Source organism: Onychostruthus taczanowskii, unplaced genomic scaffold, assembly GCF_017590055.1.
Source record: "Onychostruthus taczanowskii isolate IOZ18803 unplaced genomic scaffold, ASM1759005v1 scaffold15, whole genome shotgun sequence".
NCBI classification, from domain to species: Eukaryota; Metazoa; Chordata; class Aves; order Passeriformes; family Passeridae; genus Onychostruthus; species Onychostruthus taczanowskii.
The window spans coordinates 10,504,243-10,525,913 of record NW_024498685.1 but is presented as its reverse complement, the minus strand read 5'-3'; the positions used below and the strand labels follow the sequence as shown (position 1 = coordinate 10,525,913).

At 45.4% G+C, this 21,671-nt stretch overlaps 1 protein-coding gene across 2 annotated transcripts in view; it reads right to left on the bottom strand.

The window, feature by feature from the left end:
* The window catches only part of LOC121332795 (cat eye syndrome critical region protein 2), a 99,905-nt gene that overhangs the window by 28,279 nt on the left and 49,955 nt on the right, over positions 1-21,671 (bottom strand). The window contains exons 3-6 of one of the 2 annotated variants that reach the window (XM_041398603.1): positions 2,476-2,659; positions 1,645-1,784; positions 1,068-1,172; positions 411-460 (exon numbers count right to left, since the gene is read on the bottom strand). In XM_041398603.1, the coding sequence (XP_041254537.1) occupies positions 411-460; positions 1,068-1,172; positions 1,645-1,700 (211 nt within the window). In that variant the 5' untranslated portion in view covers positions 1,701-1,784; positions 2,476-2,659. Of the gene's footprint in view, positions 1-410; positions 461-1,067; positions 1,173-1,644; positions 1,785-2,475; positions 2,660-21,671 lie in introns of those variants that run through there. The other variant, XM_041398604.1, reaches the window with a different exon arrangement.

Here is a 21,671-nt window from a genome sequence, read left to right as displayed (position 1 = left end):
AAAGGTTTTTCCTTCCCTGTCTTAGCATCACTGACTCCACTCTCTTCCTCATCTGAAAAAACACACCTGCTAACAAGAGGGGTGTGTTTTTACCTTACTCCTGGGGGACTGAGGACCATTAACAGCCTGCTTTTTTAGGTGAGCCCTTGAATTCCAGTGTATCCCAGCAGGTTAAGTTTCTTCATCCCAGACTCAGCCATGACAAAATAGAAAGCCTGCAGGTGCCCAGGCTCCCAAATGCCAGGCAGTCTGTAACACAAACCCCTCCTCTCCAAACTTGGCACCAACAACCAGCAGAAGGACTCTCCTGAGAAAGGCTGGGTTGTTTTTCAGGCATCTCTCTGAGTTTTGATAATTTAAGAGCCTTATCAGCAGGTGGTATCAACCCCAATACTGCAAAATCTCTTTACCATTTCTTATCTGAGTCTCGTGGATAAGCAAGCTTTCTTCTGCCTTCTCCCTATCAAAAAAGAAAGAGAAGGAGTGATACAATAAGTATATTACTTCACATCACCAAAATGTAGCTGTTTCTGAGAAGAATAGAGAACACCACAATTATTCACTGCAGAGCAAAACCATGAAAAGAACACTGCAGAACACACGTTTGATACATATTTTACGTATATATTTATCATAGCTTCGTAAAGTTTTTGTAAGTGAAGGGTGCAGGATGAAGTTTGGCAAGTACAGTATCTCAGTTCTTAAGGGAAGCATCCCAAAATCTATATGGACTCCATAGTGGCCAGGATTTTTGGCTTCAAGCCACACAATGGAAGTATTCTTTATCAGGAGCAAATTCCCTAGCACTGCATGGTGGAACTGCGTTTGAAGAGAGGTGGGTGGAAGAGTGATGCTCACTGTTTCAGGAAACTTCCAGCTCAGTCAGAATTCGCTTTGGAGAGTAATCAAAGCATCCACCAAGTCTGAGCTTGCCTCACTTCTGAACTGCATTGAAATGATGGCTGCATGGTATATACATACTTATTGGGGGAACCCCAGAAATACATTATACTTCCCTCTGGGAATGTATGTATTTTATGTCTGTTGGAGGAAGAGCCCTTCCATACCTCAGCAAATTTTCCTCCAGTAGTTTTTTCCGCTTTGGAGGTCGCCCTCGTCTCTTGCCCGTTTTCCCAGGAACATTTGGGGTGTTTGTCTGCCCCCCACATCCCCTGAAAAATGGCAAAACCACCATGAAATATCTGCCGAGCAAGGCAACCGAGGCTGGCAGGATGGGAGAAGGGCACGGAAATCGGAACAGCTGCTAGGACCCCAAGCAAAGGAGGGATTAAATCAGAGCAGCAACAGGACAGGGAGGGGAGAGGAGGCATTCCCACTGGCTGGGAGCCTGATCTGGGAGCCGGATCGGTGAGGGGCAGACAGGCAGGAATGTGGTGGGGCAGGCAGCATCGCTCCCACAGCAGGCTCTGCCGGTGCCACAAAGGCTGCAGGACACAATGCATGGCGCGGGGCAGCTCCCAGTCTGCTTGGCAACTCCGGTCCCGCCCGCGCTGCCCCTCTCCAGGCCCCGCTCCCCCCGGCACAACAGCAGTCAGGCGGAGCCCCCTCCAGCCGGGCTGGCTGGGCTGTGCCCCCCTTGCCCCTGCACCCAGGCACGGGAGGGGGTGTTTGTGAGGCTGTTACCTGTCTGCAGCCAGCTCTCCGTTGGTTTTGCCCTGCACCGGGTCCTCCTTGTACATCCTGGTGCCGTAGAAGTACCAGTACAGGGCACCGCTGCTGTCCTCGCCCAGCGGCTCCACGCGGAGGCTGTCGGCGTCCAAGCCCTGCGCCCACCGGGAGCCCCCCGCCAGACGGTGACAAGTTGAAAAGCGGCCACATTGTCACACAAAACATGATGACACCCCTCCGTAAACACCTCCCTCCCTCGTTCCCTCCCTCCCACCATGCCACAGCAGCAGTACAGCTGCTCCTCCCGGCCGAGCTGGGAAAATGTTACTCCGGGGGGAAGATGACGTTCTCTCTCTGTCCAGGGAGGGATTTAGATTGGCATCTCTAATTTGAATGGCCTCTCTCGTTTTAACATTTCATCTCTGGTGCTCCTGACAGGGAAGGTCTAATTAGTGCTGGCGACAGTCACGCACAGCCCTGAGAAGCTCCCTCCCCCCTCCCCTGCTCTACCCTCCCCCAGCTCCCCCAGTATACTTCATCCCCATCTTTTCATCTCACAGCATCCCTCAGCAAGGCAGCAGTCTCTGCTCTCTCAGCCCTGCCATTACCATTAAAACATCTCCAAATTCACTCTGTGCAGAAAGAGTAACCAGTGAAGCCAACTTTCTTAGCGACTCCCATGTTATGAATACATCCACATGGGACAAGGCTCCAAGTTCTGAGCAAGGCAGAGGAGGCCAAAGGGAACTGCTGACCCACTGTGACCCCTTCTCATCCCAGGAAGATTCTGATCTGGCCCAGCTTCTGTGGCCACACAGTTTCCCTCATCCCTGCTGCCCAAAGCACCTTGAGGAGGTCGAAGACATCGTCGGCGTCGAGGCGGTAGTCGCAGAGGCGGTGCAGGATCTCCACCCGCGTGCGCAGGGGCAGCTCCTGGAAAGTGCACTCCCTCAAAGGGTTGGGCTTCCCTTCCTCCAGCTCCCAGCGGTAGTTGATGATGTCCTCCAGGTAGCTGTGAAACGTCTGGGATCTAACCAAGGAAGAAAGAAATCTCACACACTTACTGCAGTTTGCCGTGTCCAGAAACACCTGGTGCAGCAAGCAACTGCAACCAACACAATGCAGAGACAGAGAACACCTGAAGGAAAGCTGTTGGGTATGGCTGGGTGCAGCTCTGTCATTCACATTCCCAAAACACAGCAATCTCATTGCAACATCACAGGATGTCATATCACAGACAGCTTTTCATACACAAACTGTTATTTCTTTCTAAGCAGAATGAGCCAAACATGATAGCAACTAATCTCCTTTCCAACCCAACGGGCAGTGCCTTGTGCTAGCATCAACAGCCACCCTTAACTAAAATGGGGTGCAACAAAATTTGAGTCTGCTCGCCTTCCAAATCTTCCCGTTTGATGTGGAGACAATTTTCTTCTGATTTCCCTTTGCCCTTCACGTCTGTCGCTGCCAAGCCCTGCTCTTCTCTAGTTCTAAAGAAGTTTTCATGCCCTGGTTCAGTGGCTTGAGACTTTGCATAGCGGATTGCTTCCTCCCCACTTTGCTGCTGTATGCTTCCCATATTCCTGATGTGGGCCCTGGCCTCCTCTCTCTCCACCCCCACAGGTGTTGCCACTTTCTTCCTCCATTGGTGGCTCTGGCAGGACATCTGTACAGCCCACCTCACATACGTGGCTTGGACGCTGCCACACAAGGCTCATCCCCAACAGGAGTGCACCTCCCAAAAAACGAGTCAGTACAGAGGACTGCCCCGTCTGTACTTTTCCAGATCATCAAGATGAACACTTGAGCTCTTCATCAACATTACTATTAAAGTGATCTTTCCAATTTTCTAGCTGGGTCACATTAAGTCCTACTTTCACTGCCAGCAGTACATCATAAAACCCAAAGAAGCAGATATTTCTCAGCCTCATCTTGCACTGAGAGTGAATGTCCCTACATGACACATTTAAGACCACTGATGGACCTTAAGGCTAAAAGAACTCCTGTCTATATTTCAATGACACTTAAGCCTTTACTCTGAATGCTCAAAATTTCAGGGGAAGGAATTTCAGGAAATGGTGCCATGTCCCTAAATAGAAAACTTTCTGAAGATCTGTCCATATGACTTTGAGTCCTGAGGGTTGCCAGGCTCGCTCAGCCTGCTTGAGTTGTGTACCCTGAGCACAGCAAAAGGGGACCCCCCCATGCCCCAGCCATTCTTGCACACACGGGAAGTCCATATGCCAGCAAGAACACCACTGGGTACACATTCCCACCAGCTCTCAAAAAGGCAGCTCCACTTGATAGGTTTTTGGCACAAGCAGATTACTCTATATGATTAATGGAACGGCGCCAGCACTACAGAATTGCATTTCCCTGAGAAATTGCTAACTTCTACAAAAGCCATTATATTTTAACAAAGAGGTGGAGGAGTGTGATCCAGCTGAAGAAAGATCATTAAAAGTCAACAAGAAGTTAGCTATTAGACAGGGGTCTTCACACATTTGGTAAAGACCAGACCTCTTTGCAAGGACCATGACTGGACAGTGACTGAAAGAATGAAGGAACAGATGCCTCAAGCCATGTCCACCTGGCAGCATTTCCCTTCCTCCTTGGGTAGAGAGAAGAGCAGATCGCCCTGCAGATCTCTCCTCACCAGCCTGCTTCTTTCTGACGTCAAATGCAAGCTGACCTCCCAGAGATATCTGCTCTCACTGCACCACAGTTACCAGCCCTCTGGTTGTATTTAACAACAGATGCTTGAGTGTACCTGCACCTAGTGCCCTCTGCAACCTGGAGTTTGCTCCATCTGCATGACACAAGAAAAGCATCAGTGTTCCCAAGTATCATTGTTTCACTAATATCAGCAATCACGCAAATATAACTTGGAACAGGCCCCCATGCTGACAAAGTTCAGTCAGAAAGGGAGGACTGACATCTTAAGAAATGCCTCAGAACTGCCTCAAGTAGTAATTTTAGGGTGAAAACTACAGCAAACATCCTTTTTTAAAGGGAGGTATTCAGTACACCTACCTGAAGTAGATGTGCATTCCTGCACTGTCTTTTTCAAATATCCCAAGACCTAAACTCTTTGATTTGAGAAAGATGGCAATAATAGATTCCCTTTACAGTCTTTTTAAGAGTGGTATTTGATGGCATATCTTAAATGTCTGATATTTACAGAAGCCATTAGATTAAAACAAAGAAGAGAAAGAGAGAAAGAGAGAAAGAAAGAAAGAAAGAAAGAAAGAAAGAAAGAAAGAAAGAAAGAAGGAAAGAGAGAAAGCTTTGCTTTTCTATCCAGAACAAAAACAATGACCAGAACATCTTTTCCTGAAAGCAGTAAAGCATCACTTGTATTTGAATGCTTAGTCCAGAACCAGAAGGCAAATGATTGTAAGCTCTCAGACAGCATTCGAGTTCCAGCCCCACAACTTCAGTTTTTCAACTCTGCCAGAGCTCAAGGCAGAAGATTATTTCATCAAATCTAATACAGAGGTTCTGGCTATTTCCAACAAAATGGACTGAAAAAGAAATTTCCCTCAGATCCTAAATAACTACTAGATGAAAAGGATTGCCAGGAAGAAACCACAAATGTAAAAGGGTTCTATCTACTCCTATTATTTTTTCCACCTCAAAAAAAGCAGGAAGGCATGGCTCAGACAGATACTTTTACCACTTGCACGAGTTCACTTATCTTGCTCTATCATTTTGGCTGCTCTCAAAGAAAACTGATCCAGGAAGCCGTTTAATTCCAGAAGATCATTTGAAATCTTTGCCTATGTAACTCTCCTTCCCCCTAGGGATTGGCTCTGTTGATTTAACCAATTTGGTTTTAGTTTGACTTTCACATAAGTGGCTAACACTAGAAATTTCCGCCGTCCACCCGGTGTTCAGTGCATTACAAGCTCTGTTCTTAAGAGTACTTTTGAGCTCCTACCCCCATCAATTTTCAAAGACAGCTACTGTGCATTTGTCGCTTTGAATAAGGATAGAAATAAGAACCAGAGATGGGAAACAGATGTCTCAAGGCATTCCCAATCACTCTCAATCTTACCCAATTTATATTTTCCTTCTTAATGGGAACTGACCTTTTTTCTCCAGATAAATGTATGGTGCTCGTCTTCCCCCTGTCTGCCACACCTACAGTTAGTTTCACTTACCCCATCTCTTATATTTCACTTTGAAAAAGTTTCTGCAACAGCTCTCTTGGTTTGGAGAAGAAAATCTGCAGGGAGGACAGCAATCTATTGAGAACCCTGCCCTTGGGGTTCTTCCCTGCTCAAAGCAGAAATGCCCAGGAATAACTGTCTAGAATTATCTATAAAATTAAAACCCAAGAATCAGAAAGACTGGATCCAGGAATGGAATTACCTGGACACAGTCTGTTAAATACCCTTCTTTCAAGCTCAGCAGTAGGACACCAATACACTTGAAAGTCCTACAGAGTCTCTGCTGCAGCTGAGAACCTCCAAAGTCTCTTTTGTAAGTGGGAAGAGGACAGGAAGGAAATCACTGAGCTGAGGAGACAGATGTATCTCTTCTCCAGAGGTTCTCAGCATCACTGAAATGTGTAAAAACACTCAGCAAGTGGAGGCAGTGTTAGGTCAGTCGTGTCTTTTTCTCTACAAACTGGAGTGTTCCCAAGGAGGTTGAAATGGTACATGGGCACATTCTGTCTCAGGGCATCTATCCAAAGGAAAACCAACCCTCTTCTGAAAGTAAATTGGGAGTCTTAGAAACAATTTACAAGAAAAGTGTGAGACCACGGGCCGCAACTCTCACCACCACTCCACCACTTCCTGATGTACAGCACAGGCAGCTTCCACACAGCCCAGTAACCAAGGAAAAGCACTGCAGAAACCAGCTACAACAGATCAGAAAAGGTACCTCGAAGAACTCTGCAACTCTGCAACTTCTCCCATGCCAACTTGACTAGCACCATTAATATTTCATAAAACAGATAAACTTTCCCTCACTTGTCAAAACATCCCTTTCTTTGCAGTTGCCCCCCGATGTGCAAAGCAATTTGGATAGCTGTAGTGGGGCAGTGGTGGAATGGTACATGCATATCCATGTGGTACATCCCACGTGGATGCAGATGATTTTAAGAGCCCAGTGCAATTCTTAGTCTCACCCCTGGCTACACTCTGAAACCACAGGGCTGTTGTCAGAGGTCCCTATCTTTTGTTGCAAAGATTAGAAAGGAGGTCGAAGCAGAATTGCAACTGTGGTTGAAAGTTTTAATCGTATGTTGCATATACAAAGAGAAATCTGGGGCACAGGGAAGGACACGACCCAGCACATCTGTGTCAAAGGGGAGGAACAGCGTCAGACAATCCACAAGAGTACCACCGAGGCTGCAGCTCAAGTTGCCTGTGATCTTTAGTAGCAGCTGCAAAAAAATCAGGGCATAAAGAAGATGGAGCAAGTTGAGGGAGGGGCTGCTCTCCACCATGGGTATCAGCGCCCAGAGCAGCCAGAGAAATGATCCAGCCCTGACAGCTCAGCGCCGCAGCCCGGCCATCTGCTGCCCGGCTGCCTCCCAAAGAGGGAGGTTTCTCTGTGCTCCAGAGAGGGGAGCTGAGGACTCCTCCCCCTGCCTGGCAATCCAAGTGTTTTCCCCTGCTCAAAGAAGAGGCAACCCTTCCCATCTCCCCGGCTTTGAACGCGTGGGGTCATGCTCTGCTGTCAGAAAAAAGAAGCTTGGTCACCGTGCCCGGCTTCCTAGAGGGGCTCCTTTGGAGACCTCAGCAACAGAGGGTGAGAATTTCACAGAGCTGATGGGACACATGGAAAAATTTGGTCGGAGCTTCTGGTGTGCATGCTTGGCAGGGAACAGCTGCACCTAGAGACCCCAGCCCCACAGGGACCCTGGAGGAGCAAAGTCAATGTGAAATTCCTTCCGAGCAAATTGGGGCTGGAATTATGTGTACAGACACACAATGCTTTTTTTTTTTTATCCTGATGCCCAAAGGAAGCGGAGTCACTTGTGCTTTTAGTTTTAAAGACTCCAAAGTAAATCAAATCTTGGCTGGAAAACTGTAAACAAAATCAAGCCAAACAAACAAAAGCTAAACCAAACACTGATTCAGTAAGAGAGTCCCCGTGTCAATCTGTGCTTCCTGCAGGCAGCATGCCATGGCCCAAGTGTGGAATTACTGTCACAGCACATTGCCCTATCTGGTCTACTGCTGCCAATTTTTTTACAAGACCTCCCCCCACACACATCTCTAAAAAAAACCCCTAAAACCCACCCCTCACAACATCTCTGGTCCTATGGGAGCAAATATTGGATTAAAGGAAACATTAGGGTAAGGAGTTGAAATACCAGAGACAAAAATTCACCAATGATGTTTGGACACTGCTGGCACACACAAATAAGCCTTCTGAAAGTTTAGATGCCAAATAATTGCCTGGACCCACTAGCTAGAATATCTATCATGCTGACAGTGTTTTAAGTCTCTTGTTTCATTTAATTTACAAAATGCAATGGAAGAGTAAATACTGGCAAGCTCTTGAGCTAAAACTGCTGGGAAAAGGCAAGGCTGACCTGCATCTAATCCCAGACAGTATATTGTTCTTGAGATTAACACCAAGAACCTTGACAAAACCAGAGGATGACAGAGAGCAGGGACAACAACAGACCTCTTCCAACTCCTGTCCAAGAGTTGTATGCGGGATGAACATGGAAAAGAAGACTGGGAGAGCTCAGCCTTTCTACCAAAGACCATTTAAAGATAAATGTAATTACTCTTGAAGTTCCTATTACAGAGTTAGCCACTAAGGGAAATAATAGAGGTGATACTACTGTCCAGTAAAGGCTTTAAAAGCTGAAAAAGACTCAAATGCATTCAGTCACTGAGCACAAGTGTGGATTTTAGGAGGTTCTCAGTACTAAATGCAAAAAGACTTCTTGGCCATCTAATTCACAGCACACAAGAGAACTGCCTTTGACTCTGTGATCTCTTTAGTTAAAAAAAAGGAAAAACCACAAAAATCTAGGTCTTACCAGAACAGACGTTTTATAATGGAATTAATTTTATGGACTGAAGATATTTCACCTTATGGGCTGGCACCTTTTAAGTTCTGAATTGGCAAAAATGCACCAGCTTGGTGTTGGGAGTCACTCAGGTGTTAATGAGAGCATTAACTGACAGATGGCATTCAAGATATTTCTCGCCTCTCCAATGAAGACAGCTTCTTTGCTACAGCAGAGATCAGGAAAGCTTAATTCTTAACAAGTATACAATGCTTTGGCACAAAGGCAAGCCCTCTGGAAGGGAATGGGAAGGATTCAGGGTTTGCTGGGATGACCTCAGTCAAACATCATTAACAGGGTCAGGAGAAGCAAAGCCTATTTCAGAAGAAAAAAAAATAATGTAAGGGCCCCCATGATCAATCTATCGTGGCTTGTCAGAAAGAGAAAGCTTAGGCTGACCTTAGAAGCAATATGAGTTACTACTACCAGCCTGACCTTGAGCTCTCATGTAACAATGGAGACCTTTTTTTACTGTATTAATGAGCTTTCTTATCTGAGGTGGGGGAGGAAGCTTCATGGACCAGCTTGTACTTCACCTTCAATTTACCCTACTGAGAAACGAAGTCAAGTATGATGCAGGGGGAAAGAGATACTACCCCATCCTCCAGGGAGAGAAGAGGGTTGGAGAGGAATCCTTGCAAGCCCTCTGTGTGCAGCTGGCTCAGGAGGTGTGCACGCCAACAGGGAGCACATATTGCTCAGAGCAGGGGCCAAATTGTCACCAGGGTGACCAAACTGCCTGACCCCAAGGGCTGCGAGCACCCTGAAGGTTCTCTGCACAGAACATCCCCTGCAGCAGAGCAAAATGACCAAGGAGATCCAGGAGTCATGACTTTGGGCTTTAACAGCCACGTTGAGCAGTGCCACTAGCTGCACCACTGATGGGGACAGACTTCAAAAATTCCAGCCAAGGACAGTCTAGAGGGAGCAGAAACTCCACACCATACTTGTGACAGACCTCGGCAAGGTCCAACAAGGCAGAGCTCTTGCGATGAAGGAAACAAACACTCAGACACATCCTGCTTTTCAATGCCTGTTTTGATCATGCCTGGAGAAAACCTGCTGGTCTGCTAGTGGCTGTGAACAAGAGGAATACAGCTGACATTAATGGACCCTGAAAGAGATCACAAAGTAGAGGGAGAAAAACATTCAAATTACATTGATCAGACCTCCTGAGTGAAGTTTCTCCTCCCAGCATTGTAAAGACAGCAGAGATTGCTGGAGCACAAGACCATCACAAGGCATGTACAGGTCTGCCTTTTGTCCTCCATGGCAAGCTAGAACTATTTTTTTGAATGCAGACATTGTCCAAACCTCAGTAATTCTGTGGCTTACCTGTGTGGCCATCAGGTAAGGGAAGAGAAAGACATCTGAAGAGTTAAGCAGGTGGATGGCACAGGGCTCTCCACACAAAGACATTTGTCTTCACCATTGCTAAACATGGAAATACAATCTTTCTATATTAGAACCATTGTTTTGTTTCAAAACAGAAGGACAAAAGATTACCTAGTTAGCAAATATTAAGTAACAGCAGATCTTCTCTAAAACAATCTGGCCTAACTCCAGGATTTGGCAGTCTGAAATGTGACCAATTGGAGGCTTCCACATCAATGAAAGATCCATGTCTTCCACAAAAGTAAAGGACAGCAGAGTAATTTCAGCACCCTAGCAATTCCTGTTTCCTACTCCTCATTTGTCCATCCCATAACTCATTTCCAGAACTCCAATATGGCAGAGAGCAGAGACCACCTTAAGAATATGCTGAAGTGAGACTTAGAGAAGACATCAGGGTTCTGGACCTTTCCTCCAACACTGTAACACTAGGCTAGGACAGGAGGTTCACCAGCAGAAGGGCAGCACAATCCTGCTACAGAAATCCAATTTACATGGTTGGATCTAATTTACATGGTTGGATTTACATGGTGGACTTCCCACCTGAACTCCAAAAGTGTTCATCTTTAGGAGAGAGAGAAAAAAAAATCTGTGAAAATCCAGCAGCTATAAGAAGCCTCCTGCTCCTTGTTTTCCTCCATCTTCCATGTAATGAACCCTGGGGAAGCTGGAAGGGGAGCTGGCAGACATGCTGCATCCCACAGAGAAGCAGAATAGGAACAGCTCTGGAGCGAGGCAGTGTCTCTGGGGAGGCAGGGAGAATGGAGAGCTGATGTGGGCTGTCTGCTCTAATAAGGGATCACACCACAGGAGCGTGTGTTGGCTTGACAGAAGCAAGTGCAGCCACTTAACCTGGCTATGACAGCTGAAGTGGGAGCGTTGCTTTGCCACCCCAAAAAAAGGGGGGTATGAAGGAAGAGAGGGGAAGGCACGAGGTCACCACAACTGCCCACCCTTCAGGAACAGTCCAGGTCTGCTTGTCCAGATTTCTCACCCCAGCTACAGCTTAAGCAGCTATGGAAGTTCCCAGCTTGGGCTTCTTAGCATTACTAGACCAAGCTCAGCAAGTCTCAAACTAGATGGAGATGCCCTTTTACCTCCCCTGAGCTGGTTGTGCTGCCTCCCAGCCCTTTTCCCTCTCAGGAAGGACAGGAGCCAGCAAGTCCACTCCTCCTGAGGAGGAGCTGCAGCCATCTCACACACCAGTGTGGCAGAAGGGCATGCTCTGATCTTCCCCAGCTGCCTGTGGCCCGTGCTTCTCCAGTGATTTGGCTCTTATCTAGCAACAACCCTATGAACAACACAGCTGCTGGGGGTGCCTTGTTTGTTATTTTGCTGAGGAAAGGCAGAAAAGCAGCAGAGATATCAGCACAGATACAGCACCATCCTGCATTGGTCTCTTCTGGAAAGGCTCTTTCCTTAGGCTGGCAAATGCCAGGGACAGGCAGGAGTGCTGAGATAAGTGTCTATTTGATCTTTTTTCCCCCATTCACCCTGTGTTTTTCACTGCTTTATGTTCACAAAACGCCAAGGCAGCTAATCAGTGCTCTGTGACCCCTGTTAATTGGGCTGTGTGAGAGAAAGGCAGCACTGGCAGGAGAAATCACACATACCTGTTACTTTGAACTGTCCTGTCATATTCTGTCTCCCTGCTTGCAGGAGCTCCAAGCACCCTTCTGTGAGCCAGGGCTGCTCTGTTTGCATCACCATCCCCAGGATCAGCAGGAGTGGCCACGAGTGTTTCGTGCTGTGGCCCTGCCTCTAACACCTCAAAGTACAGGGAGGCAACAAAAAGGCATATTGTTGTTTCTCCTTCCCTGTGAGAAGGTGAAAGTAATTTTAGGTGAAGGAAACACGACCTGAAGGCACTGATGGCCCTTCTTTCACCTATGCCCAGCTGCTCCTCACTGCCCTTATCTGCCTTGCTGTTTTCTCCCTCACCCCCCACCAGAATAGAGGAAGGAGTGAGCAGATGCCCAGCATCCATCTCCCCTTCCCAAGAGACCAGCAGCCTACATGGCCAAGTGAGCCAGGGAAAGGAAGTGATTGGTGTGAAGATGTGAAACATTGGAGGGAAAAGGGGTTGGATTTGCCAAGCCTGGTGGATTATGCAGTTCTTGGAGGATGAGGAAGACACATATTGTTAACTAGATGCATGCTGGGTGCAGGGGCCTGCATATGTTTTTTAGGTAGGAGCAAGGGCTGCTTCAGGGTTTTTGTTGCTTGATTAGAGATGGGAAGAAATAGGAATATGGTATCAATGAAACCAGAGCAGCCAGAAACACGCCAAACAACACTTGAAGGTAAGAAAAGAAAATCCTGGGGGGAAAGGGGATGAGCAGGATACATACACTGTCCAGACAGATTCAGGGAATATTAATAGGATTAAAATAAAATTCATTTGTCTTTCAATTCTAGCTCAACCCCTCCTTCAAACTCATTAAGTCTCTGCACAATCTGCACCAAGGGATGACTTGTGCTCTCACTACAGGCAGGGTTTTGGACAGAGAAGCAGGAACTCCACCCCCCACTAGTGATGCTGCAATTTGAGTGAAAACCAATAATGACAAATCAATGAGTTGGATAAGTGGATTAAAAGAGGGGGAAGAGAATTCTGCTAAAAGATCCTGAAACATCACTATGTTGAACAAACCGTATTGCTATATATATTTGTGAAAACATGAATTAATGTAGCATTAGATGAACAGAAAGGATTATTTATCTTGAATGCATACGAAGAACAGACAGTTTTAAAACTCCCTTAATTTCATCTGCATAAATACAATAAATTAAGAGTGATGATGCTATTTTCCATGGGCATTGTCGTTGTTGACTCAGGGTGACCATGTTCACACCAAATGTGTGTTTAAACACACCTGCCCTGCTTTGCTGACACACTAACCCCACGGATACTCTGTACTTCACAGTTTATTCAATTTTACCTTTAGGGCACTACCCTGAAACCATTATTCAAAGGATGCAGGAACAAATCAGTTGCATTCAGTGTGACATACAGCCCGTGAAAGCAGCAAGGGTAGCTTTAAACTCCAAGAGGAAAGCAGCTCTGTAATCAGTCACTGACATGCATTATCACCCATCATGTTGAAACTTGCACTACAGCTCCAGCACGAGAAAGGCTTGAAAATAGAGACCTCAGTTCCTTGAGAAATGGCTGAAATTGTAAAATACTTGCATCTGAAAATATATTTAACTTCCATAAAACTCCTGGTGAGAAGGTTGGTCAGACTCCTGCCTGTCTGAATGGGAAGAAAACTCCAGTGTCTGTCAAGAAGTAAAGAGGTTTCTGCTTCTTTGGTGGGGGTAGCACTGAACAGTTCAGCAACTAAAGAGGAGACAAGCTGAGTGTCCCCAGAAGGGTCAGCTACTCTTTTCCTGCCTCGAGGAACCTGTTGAGCCAAGTGAGCCCAAGAAAGAGGCAATATGAGTTAGGAAAGCTTTCCCCAGCAAGGGAAGCACAGCAGGCACTACAACAGGGTGGCTCCAGTTCTGATGCCATCACATTTTACATCTGAGGTGCAAAGGACCAAGGGAAGAAGTTATCTCACACCATCACCTACGATAAATTAACAATAGAACTGAAAATGCCTATCACACCAAAAAAGCTTTGCTGTCAAGCTGTGATTCTACAAGAACACACAAGGGAAATGTCTAAGTGCAGGCCATCTCCTGCCACATCGATCTTGGCTGGGGAAGGCCAGGGAAAATGGCTTTCATTAAACGATGAATTCCCTGGCATGCTGCTGGTCAATAGGCTTGGAGAGCTGGAGCCCAACACTTCCATATCCAAGGAGATCTATCACCACAGCTAGACTGGGAATATGAACTTTCCCCTCAGAGCATGTTCAGAACAAGAGAAAAGAATCTCCCAAGACCCTGAGGTACAGAGAAATCTGTCATGTTCAAAATCACAAAGTGAGTGACAGACCAGTGGCCAAGGCAGAATGGCAGGAGGCAGAAGAGAGGTCCTGAGCCTCAGAGCCAACAGAGGCTGTGTGCTAAAGGCACAAGATAAACAGTGGTACCAAAGGATGGGAAGACAATGGCAAAGAGATGTTTTCGTGATAGGTTCTGATGTTGATGGTACTGGTGCACAAAAAGCAATTCCTGGACCTGAATACAAAACCATCTGACCTGGACATTTCTGCAAACAACTTAGCAATGGCAAGATACCTTTCTCCCTAACATGTAGATAGGAAGCCAGATTTTTGTCAGCCTTGTAAAGAAAGTCAAAGGCAGGAGGGTGTCCTAGCAGCTGAATTCAGTGAAATGCTGAATCTGAAAGGCGCTGGTCAGCAGGTGAACATCCTCCTGTCCCCACAGGGATGGATGGCTCCCAGCACCCCTCAGGAATTCGGAGTGCTGCATTCTTTTCCCATTTCTTCCCCAAGGCTTATCAGACACTGAGGATGGGAATGGCTCAGAGGCATAAGGATCACACAACCAGCACAGCCTGAAGCCCGGGGGCTTCTGCATTGCTGCTGTGTCAAGTACCTTCGGCTTTGAATAACAAAGGGCAATCTCTACAAGGATCCAAACGGAAAAGAAAAAGAGTCAGTGTCAGAACTATTAACTTATCCAAAAACTAGTTACTTGTAGTTTGATAGAAAAAGAAAAGGGAGCAAGAGAGCTCCGAGTGTTTAAAAAGGAATGAACAAGCTCCTTTGGGGAAGATGTCTGGGGGGATTTGGGTAACACTGGTGGGGGGTGATGCACTGGCAAGATGCAGGCTGCTGGCTTCTGCTTTGAGGGGTTCTGCTCAGGGACACCTGGGCTCCTGCACGATGGGCACACACAGCCAGCACATACTGCTCTGAGCTGGAGAAGGGCAGGGAGGGATGCTGATGGCCACACAGACAAATGAAGGGTGAGAACGGCTGCTGCACTCCCTGCTCTGCCACACGCTGCTTTAGGTGCATGTTTTTGACTTCTAAAGCATGGATTTTTTTGTTCCTTGTTTAGTGTCCTGTTCTGTGTGACCTCAACAACCAACCACACAAGGTGTGCCCCAACAAGAAGCTACTCTGGACATGATGAAATGAAGATCAAGACACAGTACCCTTTACCTCAGGAGGGATGAACACAGTCTTCTGGATGGTTCAGAATACATGAATGTACCTGCAGCCCAAAGTTCACCATGTGATTGAACAGCAAGGGCTTTGGTTTTTCTATAATGACAATTCACTTCTCCCATCGATGACCTTCACCTGCATCTAGCCAGGCTTCAATATGTACTTGCCAATTCTAATCCACATGTTTCTTTCTTTCTACTGCTGTTATTTGATTCTTTTTGAGGAGAAGCTCCTTGGGGGCTGGAGCTGATTAACTTACAAAAGACCCAAATACACCTCCTATATTCTGAAGGAGCAAATAGGAATGGGGCTCACATGCTCCACATTGAGACTGGAAGAGGATCATTACTTACTATTCATTCCTGGATCCTTGAAGAACAAGTGAAGCCAGCTTAATGCTGCATTGTTCATTCCTAGTGCCCATCAACAGAAAGCATGCTCCCAATTCATTGCCACAAGGAAAGACAACAGTGTCTCTGTGCCATAAGCACTTCTGATTGTTTGGGGGCTGCAGAGAGGACCTTAGGGTATTACAGTGATGATGAGCACTGTGGGGAAGAAGCTGGAGTTATTGTCTTGATGATGATGGGGAAATAGGACACATGCCTGTATTACAGCACAAATCCATATGAAACAAGCCCTTATGTGCCTTATTGCTCATAGAAAAATACACTTAATGTCAGAGAAAAGAGTCCCCTGGGAGGCACAAAATACCTAGTATGGGCTTGTCTTGAAGCAAATAAGCTTAGCAAATTCATTTCTTAGAACCAGCCCCACACATTTTAAGTTTGTGGAGACCATGGATAAACCCAAGTTTTTACAGATAAATAGGTCCTAAAGAAGTCCCTTTTGAGATTTTTTTCAGAACAGGTCTTTCATCTTCTTTTCTTTAAAGTTTAAACAACTAAACTGGTTGAGCCAGAAAGAAACTGAGGAAGGCTGGAAGATAACATGGGAGAAAAAGTAAAAGCATGGGTGACTTAGAACAGAGACTGACATGACACACCACATCATAGAGTGGCCTAGCAGCTGGCCAGCAGCTATTCCAGCTGTTCAAGCCCACTGAGGCTAAAAGGCTCCAAAAAATTACTTCAGATCTTCTCCAGTATTCACCCTTGGACTAAACATTGGTTTCTGTATTTGGATGAGGTGCTGGGAAGTGGCCTGCAAAACCAACTGTGCTGGAGCAAAAACCCTGCACCAGTGTTTTGGAGCATCGCTGCAAGCCTCAAATGTGAGGGCAAAGGCTTCACATCAGGCAAGCTTCCACACCCCATCTGTCCCTCTACCCAATCCTTTGCCTTCTTCCTTGAAAGGAAATGATATTTTCACTTGCCTTCTCAGTTTCTTTTTTTGCTTTCATTGCTTTCTTCCTCCTCTCCAGAGTACTCGGTTTGCAACATCAAGAAGTTATAAATACAGCTGTCCCTTTCATACTTCATGCTCTGACACTGGCATGATGACATCACTGCAGTCTCCAAGACCCTTTGCTGACTGTTCCCTGATCCTCCTTTGAAGTTTAGCCACCTATTCCTCCCTGTCAATGTTTTGCATAACTCCCTCTCCCCAGCAATCCAATCTGTTTGTCTCCCATCCATCTGCCCTGACAATAACAGCACAGCTTTTCCTCTTTTTCTTTCCCCATTTTCAGTCCTTATTCTCCACCACATCCATGGAATAGCACTTCCAGAACATGCTACCAACTTTTCTTTAAATTCTTCTTTAAAGATTCATTTTATCCATCTGAGAATCAAAGACATTTACTTAGCTTTAGTTATATTTCAACTCTATAATTTTATTCCACTGTGCTTCTCATTAATCTCTGAATGACCGTGTTATTTTACTGCTGTAATCTCATCCTTCCTTTGCCAACACCTGCCAGCTGCTTCATTTTCACTTTTTACCCTTTAAAAGGCTCACCTTGCATGGCTTGGCTATTACTATAATAAATATTAAAATTAGATTCAAGATGAGCAATGCAGCCACTTCATCTCCCTTGCCCCCTCACGGTATCTCCTGTGCTGCCGATACCAGGCTGATTCCAGAGGCCATCCACCAATATCCATGATGTATGCAAGGCAGCGCTTGTTAAAAGTCAGACTGTAAATAATGCTGATCTTGTTGATATTCACTTGGCATTCATGAATATGACTCTGAGTTAGTGAGGTGCTTTGTGGCCAGGCCTTGGAAGCAGTTGTTATAACCAAGGTCAGCGGCACAACTGCAAGAGCGGGCTGCTAAAACTCCTTCCAAAGGTGGTGGGCACCAGCTCTGCTGTCACTGAGCTCAGGCTGGCTGCCCCAGAGGTTTTGGCATGGGCTGAAGTGGTGAATTCATTCAGCTCAGTCTTAGCAGCTTGGCTTAGCTCTTTCCACAGCCTAGCTCACTGAGTATCCACGAGATGAAATCTCAGCTCTGCTTTGCCATTGCTGTTGACCTGCCACTTTATCCCCAGACCAGACTGACAAACAGCAGTTCTGCAAGGACACAGCTCATGTAGGCACATGCACAAGGGTGATTTCAAGGTGTTAAGCATTTTACTGAGGTCTCTTTTACCAAAATATGGGACCTGGGGTAACCTCCAAAGCACCTGTAAGGACACAGTCTGCACAGAATAAAGGCTGGACAAAAGTGACAAAGCAGAAGGAAGAAGCAAAATAGCCAGAGCTATTAAACACAGTCTTCAGAAACAGGTATTGTTCCTCAGGTTAGAAGATTTCAGATTATCTCTCTCTTTCTGATGAAAGCTCAAATAAGTGATTACAGAACAAGTGTTAGAAAATACACAGAACAGACACAGTGTTCTTGACTGGCAACTCAGCAAGCAGGAAATACAGCTCTCAGATGCCACACTGGGAGTGTTTCTCAATGCCACCACTAAGGATAGGACAGAAATAATTTAAACAATTGTGAGGAAAGGGAGTTAAGGAACATCCTGTTATTCTCCTTAGTAGAAAAATCAGGTGCAAACTACAAGCCAAAGACTGCAAGGATAATTTAGGGATCCCACATGAGCTTAAGGTAGGTGCAAAACCAATGACCCTCTTGGGAGGAAAAAAATTCCAGTGCATTAGGGAAGAAATAACAAGAAAAAACCAATTGAGATTCCTAAGGAAGCAAATCCCCTCTGGTGGCACAGAAGTAAAAAAGAGAGTTTTCAGCTATACTGATGGACCAATCCCCTGAGGTGTAAAAAAAGAAAAGAATCTCATAGGGAAAAAAAAAAACAAAAAACAACAACCAAAAAAGCCAAGAGATACTGTTTTTCTTCCTCCTCACATTCTGGCCTTTGTGCATGTTGAAAAAATAAAACAGAAGAAAAAGCAGCAAAGATGTTTTTTGAGACAAAGTAGCAGCATACAAAATGCCTCCCAATAAGAAACACGACCAAGTTACTAAAACGTTTTATGCCATCACATTAGAAAAACAGCAAAAGTGCAATAACAGAACATTGAAGAATGAGTTTCACCCAAAGAAAAGCTGAACAGCAGGAGCTTTTCTGGAATATTTTAGTTGAGTGTACACATCCATGTCACACCATCACTTCTTACTTAAAAACAGCTGCAGAAGGCTCCTGCTGTGGCCGCTGCCGTTAGCTGAAGCTCTGATCTTCCTGTCTTCATACAAGTCATCAAGCCACATTTCCTGCTGGAATTAAAGTGGCAGCCCCTAGGGACTATGCAGCTACCCAATTTATATCACAGAGAATCTGAAGCAAGCACCAGGATTTTTTTCCAACTGCTTAATTTTTATTTATTTTTTTTGCAATCCCCAAGTTCTAATAAGAGTTTTTTCTGGGCATTTGCCTTTTGAAGCAATTACAAGAAAACATAAGACATTTTAAGACCTGTGCAAAAAAGCTGAGAGCAGGAAAAACCTGGGGGCAATCTCACTGGCATCGAACCAAAGCATGCCTTGGATACCTATTGCACCCATAATAGTTACATACAGATGGTACAGATGGTATATGGATACTATGAGGGGTATTTATAAAACAACAAAAGCTGCAGATCATGACACACAAGTATTTTGGCTCAGAGTAAAAATAGGAGAGCAATGGGAAAACTGTCCTGTCCAAGTGTTCAAACTACCTGGTGCCAGGCAAAGACAGCTACAGGGTCATGGCTAAAGATGCAGAAATGCAGGCAACTGGTTTTTGTTCTGCACTTCCAGTACTTAACACAGCAAGAACCAGGTCAATGGAGTGTTCCTAACAGCTATGATAGGTTATGATAAATAAGACTTTGGAGAAGATCATGTAGCATTCCATTAAGTAATCTCTGTAGTTAAACACAGATATCCATAACTCAAAGAAAGTCTTACGTTACCAGACAACGCTCCTTAGACATCAAGCAGGGTAAAAAGCAGTCTCTCTTGTATGTGATTCTTTTTTTTTTTGTTAAAAAGTCTGTCATAAATAATATCAAAATCAAGGCAAAGTTGCTCTACTTCAAAACCAAGGATCATAGAACCCTACAAAAGTAATAATCTCTTTGTTTTTTCCCAAAGAATGGAAAGCAAATCAAAGTGCAGCACGTTAAATTGAGCATTAGAAGGACTCTCAGCCACTTCCAAAATTACTTGAGAGCACATTATAATTAGCCAAGGTATGTGACAGTTTTATACCCCTCTATGATGCATGATTAAAGCCAGGCAGCCCAGTCCTGCGCACCGTCAAAACAGATGTGACAAGAACTGCAAGCTGCTCCCAGACAGACTGTGAGAAAGCATAGGCAGATAACATTTTGGTCATCAAAGATGTAAGACCCGACACAAAACTAATTAAACCTCAAAACCCCTCAGAGAGGTAGGAAAACTGAGGTTTTATGAAGCATCCCATGCTTGAGCTGCAGTGCCCCAGCCCGAGAGCAGGCATGAGAACGAGCTCCTGCCTTTCTCTCTGAGGTGCAACAAGGAACAAAAATTTACAGCCTTGATAGTAACAGCTCACAGCCTCAGCACGAGGAAGCAGGGCACAAATGCCTGGAGAGATGCTGCAGTAACACCACCAGGATGATCTGTGACACTGCTGATTTTTCCCACCCAAGACTGATACCTCTTATCTGTCTGCAGCAGAGAGGTATGGAGTCCTGGGCCACTGTGAAAAGCCAAGTCCAAACACCACACAAATCCTGCCTCTCACATTTGCAGGGTAGTGTCTGCTGAGCACTCAAAATATCAATTAGAGGCTCAGCTTCTTGTAGAAAAACAAGGTACAGGAGGGAAGCTGTGCATCAGCCAAGGCCTATGCCTCTTGAACTGGGGTTAGAGTGGAAAAAAGGTGTTACAAGGAAACATGTAAGGAACATGGAGAATTTTAGGTTTTTGGATTCCACAGTCAGTTTTAAGTGTGAAACAGTGTGGCAAGTTGGTTTCTGAGAAGTGTATCCAAGCCATCACTTTTATTCTTATTTATCTTCAGATTTTCATATTTAGACTGCATCTTCCTGCATGACATCCCTCTGCATACAGCATCTTTCCCTCTTGTTTCCAGGCAGCCTCCCCCATTGCTTCCTCTGCAGTGCTTCAGAGCTCACCTCTTTAACATCCCAGCAGTTTCAGGCAGTTTTCCTGATATATCCCTTAAGCCATTCCCACCACACTGCCTTCCTTCCCATCTCCTCTGCAGAAATTGCTTTCCTCATTATCCCCACGTCCAGGAGGTAACCCCTTCTACAGGAGGCTGCAGAAATGGTGCAGCTGGTTCTCCTTCAGGCACCTCAGGCTGTTCCCAGCACTGTTTGGGTGAGATGTTTGGGAGTTTGGTTGTGTGTTTTGCTTGTTTGGGTGACAGACAGACAACTTGCCAGTGTCCAACTCACCCATGATTCATCCCTGAATTTTCTTAGTTAAAGGAGTTGCAAATGGGGAGACAATTACACAGTGCAATCACTCCGTGGACACTCTTAGATCTGGAGAGTTTTGGAGAGCCTCCCAACCTCACAAAATTCATGAATTTTATCAAAGACAAATCTTCCACTGCTGCTACAAGGGTTAGCTGGTTCAGGTGGGCAAAACACTTAAGCCTCTACTTTCTGGTGGCTTTGGTATGAAGAAACAAACTTGCTGCATGTTTACAAGCAGGTATATCTTGCTCTGTGGCTATTTTGATGAAGAAGATACACATGACTGCAGACCCTTTACAGTCAATCATTTGGAGATAGAAAAAGCAGTGCAGCTGCCTGGTTCAGCTCCTGATACCCACTGATGCTGAATGTCTATGCAGCAATGAAAGAGAACTTAATCAAGTGGCATATGCATATATAAATCAACTATATAAACTTTGTTGAACATAATCAGTTAATTAGAAATAAAAGTTTTCAATGCAAGCACCTATGGATCTGCTTATGCACTGGCCTAAACCTCTCCACAACAGGGAGAGGTTAGGGAGCAGGACAGCTTCCAAACAACTGCATGTGTTGCCAAGCTGTCTTTGTCCCCACAATTATGCTTTGCTATTAACATGATTCACAAAAGAACAAATAAAACACACTGCAACAAGCCTTTGCTATCACTGG